Raw genomic sequence first — 22,193 nt, 5'->3', positions numbered from 1 at the left:
TCCCTCACAAGGGGCCTGAGCCACAGTAAGCACTCGGTAGGTGTTTACTGAGTGGAGCAGTGAAGGAATAGCACCTCACAGGGGAGGAGCTGGATCAGACTGAGTAACCTCTGGAGTGTCTTCCTTCCATATCATACATTGTATCCTGTGAGTTACAAACTCACAGTAACTCAAGACCAGATGGACAGACCACCATCACTTGGAGGTAATAAACCTTCAGGAGGCAGGTTTAACATGTGTACATTGAGGAACTAAATCTGATTGTGACATCTAATGTTTCATTAAATAATACAAATAAGTGAGTATAATATGGTACATATTCACATTTTTGTGGAGATTTCCTTATTGACATAAATCTGACTTATTTCTTTCCAGTCAGAGCAGTACCCTTTGCCAAGAGAACAGGGCATGGAATATATACACATAGTATACATTCAATACAGGACAGTGGTCAGAGACCAGGAACAACTTGTTCTTTTATAAACAAGCATTTTGGAGATGTTCTGGGCACACAGTAGGCACCAAGCAAATCTGAAGTCATCAGGGGAGCCAAATAACAGTCCACAGACCCATCTATGCAAAGCAGGTCATTTGAGGAGTGTCTTTAAAAAGGCACTTACCCCTAGATGTCACTCTTAAGAAGCATTTTATAGGAGGAAAGTCTGGAGCCCATTCATTGTGTTATTTTAATCTAGGATGACTGTGGACATTTTCTTGCCAGTTTTATCAGGCCCTCCCTGTTTCCAGGTCTGCAGTCTCATCCCCATGCTAGGGTATACCTAAGCCTCCAACCTGGAGGCTCAGCCACATGCCCAGTCTCTATGCAGGGTTGACTCAGCAAGTTTTTAAGAATCTTTATTCAACCAGAGTCCATCTCTTCCGTGGTCTAGCTCTACTCTTGGGTCCCACACTGTATTAACTCCTTCTGCTTCAATTCCTCCTGCAGAGGTCCCTCTGCTTGTTACCCAACTGCTAGAACAAGGACCCTAATCCCTCCAGTCATTTTTCTCACTGGAGACTCAAGTATTCTCCCAAGCCCACCAACAGGGACCACAGAGACCTTGTTATCTGGCACTCTTCCAAGGACTGTGGCCACCTCAGCATCATTTCCTGTTACTATTCTGTATCTCCCCTTCCTTTGTGTGGTAGCCCTCATGCCTGTCTATACCTATAGCCTGCTAGGCTGGATGCTCTAGCCCGTTGTAGTTACCAGGGCTTATTCTCCATAACCAAAATAGGACACTAATTCAACACACACTGACTAAATACCTACTACATTTTAGGCACCATGATAGGCACAAAGAAGGGTCAGGTACCACCTCTGGCAAGGCAGGATATTTTCCTAGTTTGGTCTCTTTCAAATACGGTTGCTCCCTAATTTATCCTGATTTTAAAGTAATGAATCTTGTCTGAAATTGAACTTGGCTTCTGAACATTAAGCAGTCATGCATCATATATATGCAGATTATCTATAGGGTATCAGACCCTGTACATGGCAAGAGAGCTACTTACACAACTTTGTGCTAAGGAATACTTTGTGCTAAGAGTGTCCACAGTGGTATGCAGAGAGAGCAATTAATCCTGCCCTAGAGGATAGAAAAGGGCTATTCAGAGAAGCATGTGTTTTTCTCAGGGCTTAAGGGATGAATTCAGTTTCCTTTTTCCAGGCAGATACAGGGAAAGGAGGGAACATCCAGATAGGAAGAACAGCACGAGCAAGTGCATGAAGTTAGAAAAGTACATACAATCGGTATTTAGGAACAAGAAGTACATTGACCTGGTGAGGATAGAACATATTTCTGTAAGTGTAGCAGAATTTGAGTCACAGCACAGAGGCTGGATTAGAGGGGTGGAGGGTAGAGCAAAGCAAAGAAGTCATTTGGCGCTCACTTAGTTAATCACAAATTACCATAATTAAGGTCTGTTATAGGTCAAGCAGGAGTTGACCAGTTCATCTATCACCCATAATGGACTGAGCTGATAAAGGATTCTCTCTTGGGAATCTTGGGATCTGTACCCCAACCCACTGACTAGGCCAGGCTCAGCACCCTCTGTCTCAATGTGAAGACTTTCAATACTCACTATCTCTCCATGTCATGCATTGGAAGATATCCTCAAAGAAGGGTCCAGTATCAGCCATTTGTAGGAGTTTGAATATGTTTGTGTGATATCTCCCCCATATGTAGACTTGTAGGGGTTGTCAAACTGTTAGACTTTATTAAGCTTGTCAAATTTAAATCACTATTCTGGAAAAGATATGAATCCAAAACTAGAAAGATCTCCTTAGATTGGATTTATACATTCATCTATCAGCCTAAGATATTAGACCCCTGCTACTTTTAAACACTAATAGAGAATATCCTTTTAACTGGCATCATTCTCTCAATACTTAGTATCTTTCAGAAAATTTTGTCAAACATAGAATATTATCAAGGGCATTGTTCTCCATGTTACCAAACCTACTCTTTCTTTCAAAATGTTGTGAAATTTCTATAGGTCTTAGTTTCTAGAAAAGCTGTGCTTCTCCTAAATAAAGAGGTTTTTCTTTTAAATCTTCTGAACATTGACTACAGTAACAGATTAGTTTCCTTTTAGCTAGAGATCTGTTTGAACACTTCTCATAGCAAGTACTGTTATGCATTGCTTAACAATGGGGATACATACTGGGAAATGCATCATTAGGCAATTTTGTCATTGTACAAACATCATAGAGTGAACTTACACAAACCTAGGAGTCTACTACACACGTAAGCTATATGACATAGCCTGTTGCTCCCGGGCTACAAACCTGTACAGCTTGTTACTGAATACCATAGGCAGTTGTGACACATGGTGTGCACTTGTGGATCTAAACATATCTGAACAGAAATGGTACAGTAAAAATACAAAAGTATAATCTCATGAAACCACTATGATATATGCAGTCCATGGTTGACCAAAATATTGTTATGCAGTACATGACTGTATATAGGACTTTTGAATATACAGTTTTAAATTAGTCTCCTTCTTCAACCCATTGTAGATTGTTTCCTTGTTATTTCCTTTCCTTTTTTCACCCACTTCTAACTAATGTTATTTTGACTTTTGTATCTTCAAATAGTCCACCTTAAATCCTTTTTGGAGCAAGGCTGGAAGATTTATCACACACACATACACACACACACACACACACACACACACACAGAGAGAGAGAGAGAGACACCTGTACGTACATACTATTCAGAATATTGACTAAAGTCGAATAACTTATTGTAGTCTTTAGGTTTCTAATGTGCTTCTAACTAAATAATTGAGAAGATGGCAGTAGAGCCCTTTCCCCAGTAAACAGAACTTGTCTGAGAATCATTTTCCAAGAACTTATAGATAAGACTCCTAATTCAAACTCAACAAATGCATGGCCAAATGCTAGACACTCTTCTTGCTGCTTTACCAGAAGGTATGCTCTCATACACTATTAGGTCTAATAATCAGTGATTATTAGTTCTGCCAAAAATAATTCCTAAAGACATTGGCTAGCCAATGCATTGGTTTTTATTTTAAAATAATAATAATAAAACAAAATAAAATCCTGTGCCTTTGACTGAAATGTTTTTTATCCACTCTCTCCTTCCTCTAGCAGACAGAGGCAACATTACTATTTAGGAAAAGTAAGTGAGGTTCCACTTCAGTTCTGGGTGAAAATGGAGAATTTTGATCTAAAGAAAAAGTATTTTATGTGACCTCAGACAGTCTGCAGCAGCCACAGCTCATCAGTGGTTAATAAATTAGTAGATTGTATATAGAAGTAGTTTGTTTTCACTTAGTGAACTTATAGTTGGGGCAGTTAGCAAATCAAGTAAAAGTTTGAGCCCTCAAATGATAATGAATTCCTTTGTTCCCAAGACTTCTGAGGGTGGTAGCTTTGTAAAAACAATTCTTTCTGTTAGTACTAGATGCTATAATTAAGGTATTTGAATCAACAATGAAATTGAGAGCAGATGTACTACGTAGGCTCAATCTATTTATTAGCTACTAATGGAGAGTGTTCTAGCTAATGGCATTAATAATAATGTAACGTTCCTCACATTTGTACTCGTTAACAAGTGCATTAAACCAAGTCCCCACAGTCAGATTTTTTCCTTATTCTTCTCTCTCAATAATACAAAACCTTCAACAGTTAGTCGAGAAGGAGAGAATGAGGATGTTTGAGGTCAAGTAGAGGCAGCCCTGGCAGAGGGGAAAATTGCAGCCAATAACGTCTGTGCTCTGTGTTTTCCCCTGAGCTCCCCAGGCCACATCCTCATAGTCCCTGAAACCACAGGCCTCTTGGCCGAGGTAGTGTCAGAACGCTCCCACAGAGCCCTGTGGCTGAATGCAAAGGGCAGAATTGAAACTTCTGGGGCTGAGTGGGCAGGGCAGGTGCTCAGCTGTGCCCCCTCAAGGTGAGAGAACCACCTGCAGGAAGCCAGTGTTGCTGTGTGCTTCCATCCTGCCCACCTTAGTGGGCCAGCACCATGACAGCCTCTCTTTGACACTGGTTCGAGTGAGGCTTATCCACCACTCCAACCTGCCTCACCCCCTAGGCCTTTACTATCTAAAAGACCTTGTGGGCAGATGGTCTAGATGGACAGTCAGCTCCTTAGCATTGAGCAGTGTGTGTATTCAATATTGCAGCTCCTCGTGGTATTGATTAGTAAGCATAGCCAACTACTTAGATGTAGCACTTAAGTCTCACCACAACAATATGAAATGGGTGTCATTCTTATATTTCTCAAACTACATTTAAAAGAGGTTAAGGGACTTCTCCAGTGACATATCGTTCATCAGTGATAAAGCCAAAGTGGAATTCATTCAGTTTGATGGGGATCTGTGGTGTTCACAACACACTGGCTTTCAGAAAAGGGCGATTAAAGCTGCACCAGGTCTCTCAGTGTGTGCAGCCAGTCAGAATCTGGACACTGTGTTTGATACGAATGGGACATGCAGTTAAACTGGGGAAGAAAATTCTTTCTCATAGAAGAGATTCTTGTGTGTGAAAATTACAACTATCTGAATAAATTAGAATCAAGAGAAATTGTTTATGTGAGTGAAAAGACCTTCAAGAAAAGCACAGCAATTCTTTCCTTTAAGGCTTCTCCTTGGATCCAGCAGGGATCAGCGAATTCCTGAGTCACTGCTTAACAAGTATTTACCGAGCGCCAGTAGATTGGTGTTATAATAACTTGGCCTCGGGTTAATTTCTCTCCTCAAAAATTTTCTATTAAAAAGAGTTTGACCACACAGCAGGCTCACACAGCAGGGGATTTGTGTGGATCCCCCAGTGTACAGAAGGATAGAAAATAATTAAAAATCAGAACGTATTCTAATTCAAAACCGAAAGGCATCTCCATCTATGTCCTTGTGAAAATTGTGCAAGTTGGCAAATTAATGAGGCTGTTGCCTGGGGTGAAATCTGCACTTAGCCCGTGTAATTACTAAGAAATGAGAGAGACCTCAGTGGGTCCTATGGATGAGCAGAAGAAAATAATTTCCGGACTTAAGTGGAGTCATTAAGAATGCAAGAGCACTAATGCACTGGGGCTACTTCAAGGGGACAAGTGATGACTTGGGCAGCAGCAGCAACAGCCCACACAAGTCTCCCACTTCTTGGTGAGCAGGGAAGAAATGCAGAGGGGATGGTAGGCAAGGGAGAGGACTGACGTTTGTTGCACCCTCACCATGTGCCAGCCTGCATCCTGGGCACTTTATGTATATTGTCTCGCTTAGAAAATGCCAGAATAGTACATGGGTTTTTATATTGCACGGGATGATGTGTACCCTGCCCAGCCTTGACAGACAGAATGACACAAGCCTGACCTCAATTATCATTGCAGTTACTCTGCCACATACAAATGTCACAGATAATAGTAGCTAAAAGCAAAAGAAAACTCACTATTAACATTTTGTCCTATAAATTTATATTTTTTCTATATAAATATTATGTGTTAATTTACCAAAATGGGATATGTTGTTTTGTACCTGCTTCTTAACATAAACACTTTTATATGTTTATTAAATATTCTTCCACAGTGTATTTTTTATCAGTCTCATATAGTAGGGCATTTATTAATAGATTGCTTTCAAGTTTTCATGGTTTTAAAGGATGTTCTAATGAACATCCTTGTAGATCAGGCGTCCCCAAACTATGGCCCGCGGGCCGCATGCGGCCCCCTGAGGCCATTTATCCGGCTCCCTTGCCGCACTTCAGAAAGGGGCAACTCTTTCACTGGTGGTCAGTGAGAGGAGCACAGTATGTGGCGGCCCTCCAACGGTCTGAGGGACAGTGAACTGGCCCCCTGTGTAAAAAGTTTGGGGACGCCTGTATGTAGATAAATCTCTGCAAAATTATTCAGTTTGGGGTTTTTTGTTTTTTGTTTTTTGTTTTTTGTTTTTTTGAGACAGTCTTGCTCTGTCCCTAGGCTGGAACTCAGTGGTACGATCTCGGCTCATGGGTTCAAGTGACTCTCCTGCCTCAGCCTCCTGAGTAGCTGGGACTACAGGCATACACCACCATGCCCAGCTAATTTTTGTATTTTTAATAGATACGGGGTTTCACCATGTTGGCCAAGATGGTCTCAATCTCTTGACCTTGCGATCTGCCCACCTTGGCCTCCCAAAGTGCTGGGATTACAGGCATGAGCCACTGCATCCAGCCTATCCAGTATTTTTTTTTTTTTTTTTGATACGGAGTTTCGCTCTTGTTACCCAGGCTGGAGTGCAATGGCGCGATCTCGGCTCACCGCAACCTCCGCCTCCTGGGCTCAGGCAATTCTCCTGCCTCAGCCTCCTGAGTACCTGGGATTACAGGCACGTGCCACCATGCCCAGCTAATTTTTTTGTATTTTTAGTAGAGACGGGGTTTCACCATGTTGACCAGGATGGTCTCGATCTCTCGACCTTGTGATCCACCCGCCTCGGCCTCCCAAAGTGCTGGGATTACAGGCTTGAGCCACCGCGCCCGGCCACCTATCCAGTATTTTTAAAGGTAGATTCCTAGTGTGGAAGATGCTGGGTACAGGATATAGATGCTTTTAAAGCCAAGTTTATTGAGGCATAGTTCACATGCAGTAAAATCACCCTTTCTTTTAACATTTATTTTTGGCTTGGGGGTACATGTAAAGGTTTGTTACATAGGGAAACACATGTCACAGGGGTTTGTTGTACATATTATTTCATCACTCAGGTGCTAAGCCCAGTACCCAGTGGTTACCTTTTTGCTCCTCTCCCTCCTCTCATCCTCTCCGCTCAAGTAGACCCCAGTGTCTGTTGTTTCCTCCTTTGTGTTCATAAGTTCTTATCATTTAACTCCCACTTATAAGGTAGAACACGTAGTATTTGGTTTTCTGTCCCTGTGCTAGTTTGCTAAGGATAATGGCCCGCAGCTCCATCCATGTTCCTGCAAAATATATGATCTCATTCTTTTTTAGGGCTGCATAGTATTCTATGGTGTATTGGAATTTTCTTTATCCAGTCTATCACTAATGGGCATTTAGGTTGCTTCTATGTATTTGCTATTGTGAATAGTGCTGTAGAGAGTATTTCTGTACATGTGTCTACATTATGGTAGAATGATGTATATTCCTCTGGATATATACCCAATAATGTGATTGCTAGATCAAAATGTTAGTCCTGCTTTTAGCTGTTTGAAGAATCGCCACACTGCCTTCCACAATGGTTGAACTAATTTACACTCCACCAACAGTATATGTGTTCCTTTTTCTCCACAATCTCGCCAGTATCTGCTATTTTTTTGACTTTTTAATAACAGCCATTCTGAGTGATGTGAGATAGTATCTCATTGTGCTTTTGATTTGCATTTCTCTAATGATCAGTGATGTTAAGCTTTCCTCATATGCTTATTGACTGCATGTATATCTTCTTTTGAGGAGTATCTGTTTGTGTCCTTTGCCCATTTTTTAATAGGATTGTTTTTCTCTTGTAAATTTGTTTAAGCTCTTTATAGATGCTGGATATTAGACCTTGGTCAGATGCATAGTTTGAAAATATTTTCTCCCATTCTGTAGGTTGTCTGTTTACCTCTTGATAATTTCTTTTGTGGTGCAGAAGCTCTTAAGTTTAATTAGATCCCACTTGTCAATTTTTCCTTTTATTCCAGTTACTTTTAGTGTCTTTGTCATGAAATATTTGCCCATTTCTACATCCAGGATGGTATTGCCTATGTTGTCTTCCAGGGCTTTTATAGTTTTTCATTTTACATGTAAGTCTTTAATCTATCTTGAGTTGATTTTTATGTATGGCATAAGGAAAGGGTCCAGTTTCAGTTTTCTGCATTTGGCTAGCCAATTATCCTAGCACCATTTATTAAATATACAGTCTTTTCCCCATTGCTTGTTTTTGTCAGCTTTGTCAAAGATTAGATGGTCATAGATATGTGGTCTTATTTCTGGGCTCTCTGTTCTGCTCCATTGGTCTCTGTGCCTGTTTTTGTACCATTACCATGCTGTCTTTGTTACCATAGCCTTATAATATAGTTTAAAGTCAGGTAACATGATGCCTCCAGATTTGTTCATTTTACTTAGGATTGCTTTGGGTATTTGGGCTCTTTTTTGTTCCATATGAATTTTAAAATAGTATTTTCTAGTTCTGTGAAGAATCTTACTGGTAGTTTGATAGTAATAGCATTCAATCTGTAAATTCCTTTGGACAGCATAGCCATTTTAATGATATCAGCTTTTCCTATCCATGAGTATGGGATGTTTTTCCATTTGTGTGTGTCTTCTCTGATTTCTTTGAGCTGAGTTTTATAATTCTCATTGTAGAGATCTTTCACCTCCTTGATTGGCTGTATCCCTAGGTATTTTATTCTTTTCATGGCAATTGTAAATGGGATTGCCTTTCTGATTTGGTTCTTGGTTTGGCTGTTGTTGGTGTATAGGCATGCTAGTGATTTTTGTACACTGATATTGGATCCTGCATCTTTGCTGAAGTTGGTCTATCAGCTGGAAGAGCTTTTGGGCAGAGGCTATAGGGTTTTCTAGATATCAAATCATGTCATCTGCAAACAGAGATAGTTTGACTTCCTCTCTTACTATTTAGATGCTCTTTATTTCTTTCTCTTGCCTGATTTTTCTGGCCAGGACTTCCAATGCTATGTTGAATAGAAGTAGTGAGAGACGGCATCCTTATCTTTTACCACTTTTCAAGGGGAATGCTTCCAGATTTTGTCCATTCAATATAATGTTGGCTGTGGGTTTGTCATAAATGGCTTTTATTATTTTAAAGTATGTCCTTCAATATCTAGTTTATTGAGAGTTTTTAACATGAAGAGGTGTTGAATTTTATCAAAAGCCTTTTCTGTGTCTATGGAGATAATCATGTGGTTTTGTCTTTAGTTCTGTTTATGTGAGAATCCCATTTATTGATTTGCATATGTTGAATCAACCTTACATCCTGGGGATGCTTACTTGATCATGGTGGATTAGTTTTTAATGTGCTGCCGGATTCAGTTTGCAAGTCTTTAGTTGAAGATTTTTGTATTGATGTTCACCAAGGATATTGTCCTGAAGTTTTCTTTTTTTGTGTGTCTGCCAGATTTTGGTTTCAAGATGATACTGGTCTCATAGAAACAAGCTGGGGAGGAATCACTCCTCAATTTTTCGGAGTAGTTTATATAAGCAGAGTATCAGCTATTCTTTGTACCTCTGGTAAAATTCAGCTGTGAATTGATCAGGTCCTGGGATTTTTTTTTTTTTTTTTTTTTTTTTTTTTTTTTTTTTTGGTTGGTAGGCTATTTGTTACTGATTCAATTTTGGAGCTCATTATTGTTCTGTTCAGGCAATCACTTTCTTCCTGGATCAGTCCTGGGAGAGTGTATGTGTCCAGGAATGTATCCATCTCTTCTAGGTTTTTATTTGTAGTGGTTTCTGATGGTTGTTTTTATGTCTGTGGGGTCAGTAGTAACATTCTCTTCTTCATTTCTAATTGTGTTTATTTGGATCATATATATATATATACACACACACATACATATGTATATATATATATATATATATGTAGGATAGTTTATATATATACTAAGGATAGTTAAGTTTTCTTGTTGAATTGAACCCATTATCATTGTGTAATGCCATTCTTTGTGTTTTTTGATCTCTGTTGGTTTGAATTCTGTTTTGACTGAAATTAGGATTGTAACCCCTGCTTTTTTTCTGTTTTCCATTTGCTTGGAATATTTTCCTCCATCTGTTTATTTTGAGCCTATGAATGTCATTACGCATGAGATGGGTCTCTTAAAAACAGCATACCATCAGGTCTTGCTTTTTTATCCAACTTGCCACTTTGTCTTTTAAGTGGTCCATTTATCCCATTTACATTCAAGATCAGTATTTATATGTATGGATTTGATCCTGTCATTGTGCTGTTAGCTTATTATGTTGGCTTGTTTGGGTGGTTGCTTTACAGTGACACCAGTCTGTGTGTTTAAGTCTGTTTTTGTATTAGCTGATAGCATCCTTTCCTTTCTATATTTAGTGCTTCTTTCAAGATCTCTCCTAAGGTAGGTCTGGTAGGAATGAATTCCCTCAACATTTGCTTATCTGAAAAGGATTTTATATCTCCTTCACTTAGGAAGCTTAGTTTGGCTGTGCATGAAATTCTTAGTTGAAGATTTTTTTTTCTTTATGAATATATAATTTAGATCCCCAATCTCTTCTGGCTTGTAGGGTTTCAATGGAGAAATCTGCTGTTAGCCTGATGAGGTTCCCTTGTAGGTTACCTGCCCTTTCTCTCTAGCTGCCTTTAACATTCTTTCTTTCATTTTGACCTTGGAAAATCTGATGATTATGTATCTTGAGGATGATCTTCTTGTGTAAAATCTTACAGTTCTCTGTATTTCCTGAATTTGACTGTCAGCCTCTTTAGCAAGCTTGGGGAAGTTTTCATGGACAATATACTGAAATATGTTTCCAAGTTGTTTGCTTTCTCCCTGCTCCCTTTCAGGGATGCCACTGATTAGTAGATTTGGCCTGTTTACATAACCCCATACTTCTCAGAGGGGTTTTTTGTTTTGTTTTGTTTTGTTTTCATTTCTTTTTGTTCTTTTTTCTTTATTTTTGTCTGTCTTATTTCAGAGAACCAGTCTTCAAGTTCTGAGATTATTTTCTCAGCTTGGTTTATTCTGCTATTAATACTTGTGATTGCATTGTGAAATTCTTGTATTGTGTTATTGAGCTCTGTCAGACCCAATAGATTCTTTTTTATACCAGCTATTTCATCCTTCAGTTCCTCCATCACTTTATTGTGAGTCTTACTTTCCTTGGATTAGGTTTTGCCGTCCTCCTGAATCTCGATTATCTTTGTTCCTGTCCATATTCTGAATTCTGTGTCTGTCATTCCAGCCAGTTTAGTCTGGTTAAGAACTCTTATTGGAGAACTGGTGTAATTGTTTGGACATACAAGAATTTGACCATTTGAGTCACCAGAGTTCTTGTGTTGCTCCTTTAACCACAGTATAGATTGAGTACAGTCAATAGAATTCTTTTTTTTTTTTTTTTCTTTGAGACAGAGTCTTGCTCTGTCACCCAGGCTAGAGTGCAGTGGCACAATCTCAGCTCACTGCAGCCTCCACCTCCTAGGTTCAAGCAATTCTTATAGCGCAGCTTCCTGAGTAGCTGGGATTACAGGCATATTCCACCATGCCCAGCAAATAATAGAATTATTTTCTGGATGTTTTCATCAGGCCAAGGCTTTGTGCAAGTTCTTTATTTGAAGCTGACTTCTTGTCACTGCTTTCAGAGGGAGGATATTAGTGATGCATTTTTGGTGTTGAAGCTTTGGGGCATGATCCAGCAGCTGGCACTTAGGCTTATTAGTCAGTTGGTAGATTCTTGCTTGGTTGTATGCTCCCCCATGTGTCCTCGTACTTGCAGCTATGTTCCTTTTCAGTGCTCTGGAAGTGTGGGTTTCTCTCCCACTTGAGTGCTAGCTTTAGATCATGACTTGGCACTCCTGGGATGCCCACTGCAGCTCTCAGGTAATCTCAGTGTTTATGTTCCTTCCCCAATTCAGAGGCAGTAGAGGAAGGAACTTTGGTAGTGGTTGTGGCCAAGGGTCATTTGCTTGTCACCTGGGGACTCCACCCCAGAGAGATGAAGGTCAGCAGTGGCTCAGTGCAATCAGCCAGGGTGGAGTGTCTGTGCTGTGGGCCCAAGCCAGGGGTTTCCTGTCTGGTGTCAAGCATTGGGAGCAGGGGGCACCCATGGGAGATAGACTGACCTCTCCTGTAGTCGACTGCAGCTTGCTGGAGGTATAAAATCACCGTTTCTAGGTGTACAGTTCTATGAATTTTAACAAATACATCAGTCATGTCACCACCATCACAATTAAGTTATATAACATTTATGAGCACTTTAAAGCTTTTGATGCACGTTAATCTAATTGTCTGCTGGTAACATTGTATGTATTCCCATCTACCGTCAGCTTATAAAATGTGAACATTGGGTATTAGTCTTAACAGGCTAAAAAGAAGTCTAGTTTGTAGGTAAATATTTCCATTTCTGCCGGGCGCGGTGGCTCAAGCCTGTAATCCCAGCACTTTGGGAGGCCGAGGCGGGTGGATCACGAGGTCAAGAGATCGAGACCATCCTGGTCAACATGTTGAAACCCCATCTCTACTAAAAATACAAAAAAAATTAGCTGGGCATAGTGGCTTGTGCCTGTAATCCCAGCTACTCAGGAGGCTGAGGCAGGAGAATTGCCTGAACCCAGGAGGCGGAGGTTGCGGTGAGCCGAGATCACGACATTGCACTCCAGCCTGGGTAACAAGAGTGAAACTCTGCCTCAAAAAAAAAAAACAACAACAACAACAAAAAAAAAAAATTCCATTTCATTTTACATTTATTTGAATATCAATTAGGTTGCATTTTTTTATAGGTTTATCTGTTTTTATGTCTTACAGTGTGAATTCTTTTTATGTTTTTGGCCTGTATTTCTAGCTAATCATTTATCTCTTTCTTATTGATTTTTAAGAATTATTAGGGGGCTGAGGTTGGAAGAGTGATCTGACATGTTGCAAATACATTTTCTTTTGTCATTCTCTTTTAATATTATGTATAGCCTTTTTTTCCTCAAAATTTTTAAGTTTCTGCAGTCTCACCATCTCTTCCTCATAGAGTCCACCATGGAAGTCATCTTCATAAAGTCCCTTCCCACTCCATGATTATTTAAATATTCTACCTTTTTACATTTAATTCATCAGGAATTTATTTTTGGTATATCACATGGAGTAGAATTTTATTTTCTCCCCCAAATGATGAGCACTTGTCCTGGTCCCATTTATCAAATAATAGATATTTTCCCCACCAATCTGAGAAGTCACCTATATTGTATATCACATTTATATACTTAGATATGTCTCTGAAGTTTCACTTCTGTTCCACAAAATTTGGTGTTTTTTTTTTTTTGAGACGGAGTTTCGCTCTTGTTACCCAGGCTGGAGTGCAATGGCGGGATCTCAGCTCACTGCAACCTCTGCCTCCTGGGTTCAGGCAATTCTCCCACCTCAGCCTCCTAAGTAGCTGGGATTACAGGCACGTGCCACCACACCCAGGTAGTTTTTTGTATTTTTAGTAGAGACGGGGTTTCACTATGTTGACCAGGATGGTCTTGATCTCTCGACCTCATGATCCACCCGCCTCAGCCTCCCAAAGTGCTGGGATTACAGGCTTGAGCCACTGTGCCTGGCCAAAATTTCTTGTCTTTTTGGGAAAAGAACAGATAATGGTTCACACTGTTTTTAATAACATAGTTTTATACAGTGGTTTAATATCTGGTTTGACAAGCACTAGTTTTCATTATTATACTTTTTCAAAATGTTCTCTCAGGCCCTAACTATTTCAGATGAACTTAAAACAATACCTGAGTTTAAACACCCAATAAGAATTTATATTGAAATTGTGTTTATAGATTAAGAATAATTTTTATCATTATAAGCACTCTTGTCACTGAGGGACATGCTATTTTGCTCCATGTACTCAAGTTGTCTTTTTCTTGACTCAAGTGTGTTGATTCCTGGCTCATTGTTCAAAACCTGGCTCATTGCTCTTCAGAGATTAAAGTTTTATAATTTTTAAGATTATAAAAATTATAAATTTAAATTATAAAAATTATAAAAACATAGGTTCTGCATGTTTTATTCGTTTATTGTAGGAATCATGTTATTGTTGTTACTATTGATTATAGCAACTGTTTTTGCATTTTACTTTCCAACTTATGGCTCCTATTTACAGCATTCTTTATTAATTTTTTATAAAAAACTAGTTCTTAATAAAATAGTTACAGTAATATTTAACTTTTTCCCTTCAGTGTTGCAAGACAATTAGGTCATTTGTAAATAAGTTTACCATCACTTTTCTGATTTTATTTTTATTTATTTATTTTTTTTGAGATGGAGTCTCACTCTGTCGCCCAGTTTGGAGTACAGTGGTGTGATCTCAGCTCACTGCAACCTCTACCTCCCAGGTTCAAGCAATTCTCCTGCCTCAGCCTCCCAAGTAACTGGGATTACAGACACACACCACTATGCCCAGCTAATTTTTTGTATTTTTAGTAGAGATGGAGTTTTACCATGTTGGCCAGGCTGGTCTTACAAACTCTTGACCTCAAGTGATCCACCCACCTCAGCCTCCCAAAGTGCTGAGATTACAAGTGTGAGCCACCATGCCTGGCCCACTTTTCTGATTTTATACTTTATTTGGTTTTCTGTTATTTCATTATTTAGAATTTTTTATCATACTTTTAAGTTCTGTGGTACATGTGCAGATTGTGCAGGTTTGGTACAGAGGTATACACGTGCAATGGTGGTGGTTTGCTGCATCCATCGCCCCATCATCTACATTAAGTATTTTTCCTAATGCTATCCCTCCCCAGTCCACCTGCTCCCACTATTCCTCCCTAGTGCCCCAACCCCCAGGCCCCAGTATGTGATGTTCACCTTCCTGTGTCCGTGTGTTCTCACTGTTCAGCACCCACTTATGAGTGAGAACATGCAGTGTTTGGTTTTCTGTTCTTCTGTCAGTTTGCTGAGATTGACGGTTTCCAGTTCCTTTTCCATGTCCCTGCAAAAGACATGAACTCATCTCTTTTTATGGCTGCATAGTATTCCATGGTGTGTATGTGCCACATTTTCTTTATCCAGTCTATCAATGGTGGCCATTTGGGTTGGTTCCAAGTCTTTGCTATTATGAACAGTGCCGAAATAAACATATGTGTACATGTGTCTTTATAACCGAATGATTTACAATCCCTTGGGTATTTACCCAGTAATGGGATTGCTGGGTCAAATTATTTTTATAATTTCAGATAATTCTTCACATTGTTACATTTTAATGACATATGAAGTCATATATTTTTAATCAAAAATGGATATTAATACAGTACCTTATGGTGAATTAATCTCTCAGTTTTGGAATAAACCTTATTTGGCTATGGTATATTATTCTTTTAATACTAGACTCAATATTATTTGAAATATTTATATATGTAATCACTAACTTTAGTTTTCTTTAATATACTACCTTTGTCAAGTTATGGCATTAAGGTTGGGTTATTCTCCTGTTGTAAAAATTGAGACCCTTGCATTTTTTCCATGCTTTGGAACAATTTAAATGGCATAATCATACCTGTTGCTTAACAAGCAGACTTAACTCGCCTACTCCAAAGCTTTTTGGGGAGCCATCAGCCATAGCATTTTTTAAAGCCCTCTCTCTCACTCAGTGTTCAGAATTTGTATTAAAATTTCAATTCATTCAGCAATTTTGAGAATCAGGCAGTAAAAACCTAATTCATCTGTTTTCTTAGAATTGAACAGAGTGTAAAATAAAGATGAAAACTAAATCTCAAACACATTTCTTTGGATTTTATTAGCTCTTGGCAGACATTAGTTACACTTACATAAAGTTTATTGATTCTAGTATGATGTTCAAAAACTGACTCATTGCTCTTCAGAAATTACAGAAATTTCTACCCTCAATCTCTTGGGAAATAAACTGAATTAAAAAGGTAGAGTAAGAAATAAGATGAAACTTGTCTGTATCAATTAGTCTTCCTTGAATACTCCCTGGATATATGCAACTACACTAAAGTATTGAAGAGATTATAAAAACAGTTTCTCAAGTTTTTCATCTAGGTCAAGGACCTACCTTGTTTGTGATGGTTTCTCCTCATGGACAGGTAATGCTATGTACATTTCAGTACATCCCTGTGGTCTTCAGCCTACTTGTTATGTTAGTTACCATAACAACAGTAACAGTATTCTCTTCTCCTTCATCCAGGACATCTGTGTTAAGGCTTATCTAGCCCTTCGTCATCACACAAACCTACTGATCATCCTGTTCTCCATGATGTTGATGACGGGAATGCCACAGTTAACAAGCAAAGAAGACATTGAATATATCCGCGATGCCCTCACAGTGGGGAAAAATGAGGAGGATGCTAAAAAGTATTTTCTTGATCAGATCGAAGTTTGCAGAGACAAAGGATGGACTGTGCAATTTAATTGGTTTCTACATCTTGTTCTGGGCATCAAACAAGGAGAGAAACATTCAGCCTAATACTTTAGGCTAGAATTAAAAACAAATTCATGTCCTATGGTTTAAATTAGCATATCAGTCATCAAACTTGTATTTAAAATGCAGTAGACATTGTGAAAGCTGCCATTTCAGAAGTATAGCTTTTTTCTCAGCTGAAGTCTTCCCTGGAGAAAAAAAATAATACTGGCATTCCCGATTGTTTGGTTAAGTAATGTTCAGTACTAGAGTTATTTGCAGGTTTGTTTTTCCTCATTTGTCTGTGGCATTGGAGAATATTCTCAGTTTAAACAGACTACTGACTTCCTTATTGTCCCTGATATTTTTACTATCTTACTGTCGAGTGCTCCTTGAAATTCTTTGGAATAATTGGTGATGTCTGTTTTCATCTGGGTTTACTCTCAATTTTGGTTATCTTTCTGTTCCTCAAGCTCTTCAAAGAGAAAGATGTAATCATTGTAACCTTTGTTTCATTCCTTAAATGATGCTTCCAAACAGCCCCTTAGTGTCTGCAGGTGTTAGTGGTGTGCTAAAAGCTAGGAAAGCAAGTTAGTCTTTTCAGTGTCTTTTGCAACTAAATTCTTTTGTCGTGTACACCTGAGACACACAAACATAACAGGGGAAATCTGAACTGTTGTGCCTTGACCTTACTCTGCTGGTCTGGTTCCAGGGTTATGAATATGAAAAAATAGAGATGAGACCTTTTGTGTCAGTTCTGTCCACAACAGTGAGTTATCCATTACAATTAGTATAGCTTTCTCCAGCATGGCACCAGGCAGTAACTGCAGGGCCTCTTTTATGCCTGTGCATTTCTTCCTTTCCTTTCTCCCTGCTCTCTTTTTCATCAGTTGTGATGCTCCCACAGCTCCTTACAGACTTGTGAAATATTCAAGAACACCTTGACTCTAGAACTCAAAAATTAGTTGAAAAAGAATTTACTTCTCAAGAATTATTAGATTCTTAGGTACTTATTTGTAAAGATGTTTGGTAACTTTTTTAGAAGTGTCTTACTAAAGGAGGCATTCTAGAAAATATGAATTAGCTTCCAAATGCCTTAATTTTAAACTTTGGCCTTAATAGTTTTTTTTTAATGGAAGAAGATATTTAATATCTTTAAAATATTTCAAGTTAGGAAGACACTAACTTGCCTTATCCATTTCCCATTTAAAGGACTTTTAAACTTTGACACATCCTTCAGATTTCCTAAAAATAATTGAAATATCTTACTTTAAAAACATTTTTATCTCTTAAATGTCTTGTTATTTATTGGAGGTATTGTTCAACCTTAGAGAGACCATTAAATTATTTATAAAATACTTTGTAATTACCTATAGTTAATACATTACATAGAAAAACTATGTTAGCAATGTCTGTTTAAGTATAATCAGATATAAATATATACCTAATTTTTAAATTTTCAAAATAGATACCTATTTGACTTTGAGGTAGTCCAGATTTTTTTTTTTTTTAATGTTTGCAAAATCTCAGTGGTTCCTAAGCCTGGCTGCAAAGAAGAATCAACAGGGACACTTTTTAAAAACACGCTTAGCAGCTGGCGCAACACAGCGAGAGCCCCACCTCTTTAAAAAAAATTAGCCAGGTGTAGTGGTATGTTCTTATAGTCCCAGATACTCAGGAGGCTGAGGCAGGAGGATTACTTGAGCCCAGGACGTTGAGGCTGCAGTGAGTCATGATCATGCCCCTACACACCAGCCTGGATGATAAGAGTGAGACCCTGTCTCAAAAAATAAAAATAAAAAATAAAAACAACCTTCCCTGAGTTCCATTCCTGAGTTATAATTTAACTACTGTGGGATGAAGCCCAGATGTCAATATTTTCTAGATACTTCAGGTGATTCTAATTCACAGCCAGAGTTGGAAGCCCTGTGTGGCCTTTGAAGGTCTAGGCGACTCTTCCTTGCCCTTTGAGCGTTTCCCTGTCTCACAGGTATCTAGAAAATCCTCCTCTTTGGCATCCTGTCCTTTTAAAATCACACCCTACCCACCTGTAGAGAGGACCATGCCCTGTCATGAAATGTTTATTCCTCTCTATAAATGGAGGATAGACATTTTGTGGCACTTCTGGACCAACTATTCCCTACCATTCTTTTGAAGAAAGGCAGGAAGAGTGCTTTCTAATTCAGAAGACAATGTTTTCACTATTCTGTAAACAATAGCCAAGCTCAGACCTTGTACAGATTTTCTTTTTATTTGAATTGCTGAAATAAGATCTTGATGATGAAAATAGATTAGAGAGGAATATATTTATATTTATCTTAATGGCACCTGTAATTATCTATAGTTAATCTCAGTGGTTCCCAAGCCTGGCTGCAAAGAAGAATCAGCAGGGACACTTTTTTAAAAAAAACACTCTTATCAGCTGGGGCAACACAGTGAGACCATCTCTTAAAAAAAAAAAAAAAAAAAATTAGCCAGGTGTAGTGCTGTGTGCCTGTAGTCCCAGGTACTCAGGAGGCTATATATATATATACACACACACACACACACACACACACACACACACACTCTCTCAGCCTCACATACATATATATGTATATATATATATGTGTGTGTATATATATATGTATATATATATGTGTGTGTATATATATATGTATATATATATATATGTGTGTATATATATATATACATACATATATATATATATATATATATATATATATATATAGCCTCTTGAGTACCTGGAGGTATATATATGTCTCACAGTTGGGCTTGATTCTTCCATATTCCAAAGAGTATGTCACCTTTATAGACTTACACATAAACAAAAATCATCTTTGTGGACTTCCTTCCTTTACTGTTCCCAGTGAATTACATGACCAACAACTTCCATACCTTTGAAAATGTTCTAGAACTAGAATCATCATGCTGCTGGGAACTACCCACAGCTCTGCCTTCAATGCCAAATGAAAACATAAATCCCAAGTTAGCTGAATCAGGCCAAGCAACTTTTGTGTATATCTAGGACTGGCTACATAATTTGCAGAGCCTAGTGAAAAATGAAAATGCAGGCCCATCATTCAAAAATTATTAAGAAATTCAAGATGGCAACAGCAGTTGTCACACCAAGCACAGTGCCCTTCCGAGCATGAAGCTCTGTGTGACTGCATGGGACCATGAGACCAGCATGGTGCGTCTGAATGATGACTTTGATGCCTGTTTTAGCACACATGGTCTACCACATCTGCATGAGTGGCAAATATAGTGCCTGGGTCGAAATGCTGCTTCTGTTCAAATTGAAATACCTCATCTCTGTGGCTATACATTACAACCTAGAACAGTGGCCCATTGCTCTTAGATTGGAACTATGGCCGCTAAAATAAACCTAAGCAGATGTTGTAGACCTAGCCCCACAAGACTGCATTTGACTGGCTTTAGTGATACTTTGATGAAAGTAAGGGAAAGTGGAGACATTATAGATAAAATATATCAACTCCCAGAGAAAACTGTTGACTTAAAAACTTAAATGAAGTAAATATATCTTTTTCAAGTGATGAATTATGTTTTTAAAAAGTTTATGTGTAGGAATTCTGTGGTATAATTTGGAGGCTATTAGTGCTATATTAATGCAAATTAATTATTTTTTAAGTTAAGTCCAAAAAATAATCTAGGAAGTAAGTCTCCAGAGCAAATCTGACCTAGCATTTGGTGTGCCAGGCTTTGCTTTTCATTATTTTGAAATAAATCAATAATTAGATTGAACAATATGAAGAAAATAAATTTGTATTTTTAAGTGTTCTGTTGGCTTATTTTCTGTTTCATCCAACCCAATAATTCTGGTAAATAAATTTGGTTGTAGTCTGGGTGCTTGTCTGCATATTATCAAAGATTCATTTCAAGACAGGTGTCTCGGGAACATAAAACACACACCTTGGCCAGGCGTGGTGGCTCATACTTGTAATCGCAGCACTTTGCGGGGCCAAGGTAGGCAGATCGCTTGAGCCCAGGAGTTCAAGACAAGCCTAGGAAACAACACGGTGAAACACTGTCTATCCAAAAAGTACAAAATCAGCCATGTGTAGTGGTGTGTGCCTGTAGGCCTAGGTACTCAGGAGGCTGAAGTGGGAGGACTGCTTGAGCCTGGGAGATCGAGGCTGGAGTGAGGTACGATCATGCCACTGCACTCCATCCTGGGCAACAGAGTGAGACCCTATCTCAAAAGAAAAAAAAAAAATCTCTATTGAGGACCCACTACCTACCAGATACTGTGCTAAGTACTGGGGATTCAAATATGAAGCAAGACTGACCTCATCCCAGTCCTTACCGTGTTTCTAATATGCTAATGATAGCTGGTACTTCATAATGGGTGGATGTTTGTTGTGGGTTGAACTGTGTCCCCAAAAAAGATATAATGAAGTCTCAATCCTGGTGCCTGTGAATGTAACCTTATTTGGAAACTCTTTCCAAATAAAGTTATAACAGATATAATCAAGTTAAGGCAAAGTTATGAGAGTGGCTCCAATCCAAGTAACATCCAAGTGAGTGCCATGTGATGGAGGCAGTGATGCATCTACGAGCCAGAGAACACCTGGGGCTACCAGCAGCTGGAAGAAGTAAGGAAGGATCCGCCCTAGAAGGCTCCAAGAGCGCATGCCCTGCCAATGCTTTGATTTTGGACTTCTAGCCTCTGGAACTGAAAGAACACGTTTCTAATGTTTTAAGCCACCAGTTTGTGGCCCTTTGTTATGGCATCCCTAGGGAACTAAAATAGCGTCAATAACCAAAAATTTTGTGTAGGCTTTAATTTTTTTAGGAGAAGGATCACAGAGTTTATGTAAGTAAATCTTTCTGCTGTTAACAAAGAGATTTAATTTCACGCAAAATATGTAATGAAGTGCTAATATTCTTAATATATAAAAAGGTCTAATACTTCAATAAGTAAAATAAGTAGTGTCATCAAAGCTATTGTCAGAACTTCTTGATGTACAAATGTCCATGTAAAAGTTGCCTGCTTTCCCAGCCACACCTGGTTTTGTTCTCTTGTACTACTAAGGCTGGCCTTGATTTCTCCCCTAAAATAGCAATGCTTTTGGAGAAGGAGGGCCTCTAAGGATGTTTATTAATTAGTGAAAGATACCTTGGCTGGTGCAACTCTTCTCAGCTCTGCAGAGCTCATGCAGCCAGTTGGCCATGCTGAGCTCTCTAGCTCACATCTGAGGTCCCCCTTGGTGGTGCAAACAGCCTCATTTTCACTTCCTATGAATGTCAGATTCTTTTCTAAGCATTTGCTCATTAGTATGAGTGAGCCTAATCTAAGCCTTTTCTAAGCCTGCTGCTTGGATAAGAATTTTCCTCTGGGGCTGTACTCTGAGTCTGGGTCCATAATGCGCTTGGCATCTATCTTGGGGCACAGAGATATACCAAGGAACACAGAGTCCATTTGCAGCACCTCAGTGACAATTCTCTGCCTCTCACAGCAGATGAACAGCCATCTGAGAAGTTTTATACTCAGAGAATCAAACTCAGAATCTTTTGATTACATATAAGAGTTAAAATGGGTCCTTACTGTCTGGCAGAGATCCACCCATCATTACCACCACTGTGTGCAAGGTGTGTGGCTACACAGCACCTCCCATTACCAGATGTGTATGGTGGCCAAAGCTATACTGGTCC

General features: G+C 38.9%; 1 protein-coding gene across 6 annotated transcripts in view; it reads left to right on the top strand.

Annotated features, from left to right (window-relative positions):
- The window catches only part of PIK3CG (phosphatidylinositol-4,5-bisphosphate 3-kinase catalytic subunit gamma), a 46,316-nt gene extending 24,740 nt beyond the window's left edge, over positions 1–21,576 (top strand). For 4 of the 6 annotated variants that reach the window (XM_003921104.3, XM_003921105.4, XM_074379249.1 and 1 more), the window contains exon 11: positions 16,305–21,574. In XM_003921104.3, coding sequence (XP_003921153.1) covers positions 16,305–16,583 — 279 coding nt within the window. In that variant the 3' untranslated portion in view covers positions 16,584–21,574. Of the gene's footprint in view, positions 1–16,304 lie in introns of all 6 variants that reach the window. The other 2 variants (XR_012512064.1, XM_074379250.1) reach the window with 2 other exon arrangements.
- Positions 21,577–22,193: the final 617 nt, after the last annotated feature.

Source organism: Saimiri boliviensis, chromosome 10 (genome assembly GCF_048565385.1).
Source record: "Saimiri boliviensis isolate mSaiBol1 chromosome 10, mSaiBol1.pri, whole genome shotgun sequence".
In the NCBI taxonomy this organism is placed as follows: domain Eukaryota; kingdom Metazoa; phylum Chordata; class Mammalia; order Primates; family Cebidae; genus Saimiri; species Saimiri boliviensis.
This window is presented reverse-complemented; position numbering and strand designations above follow the sequence as displayed.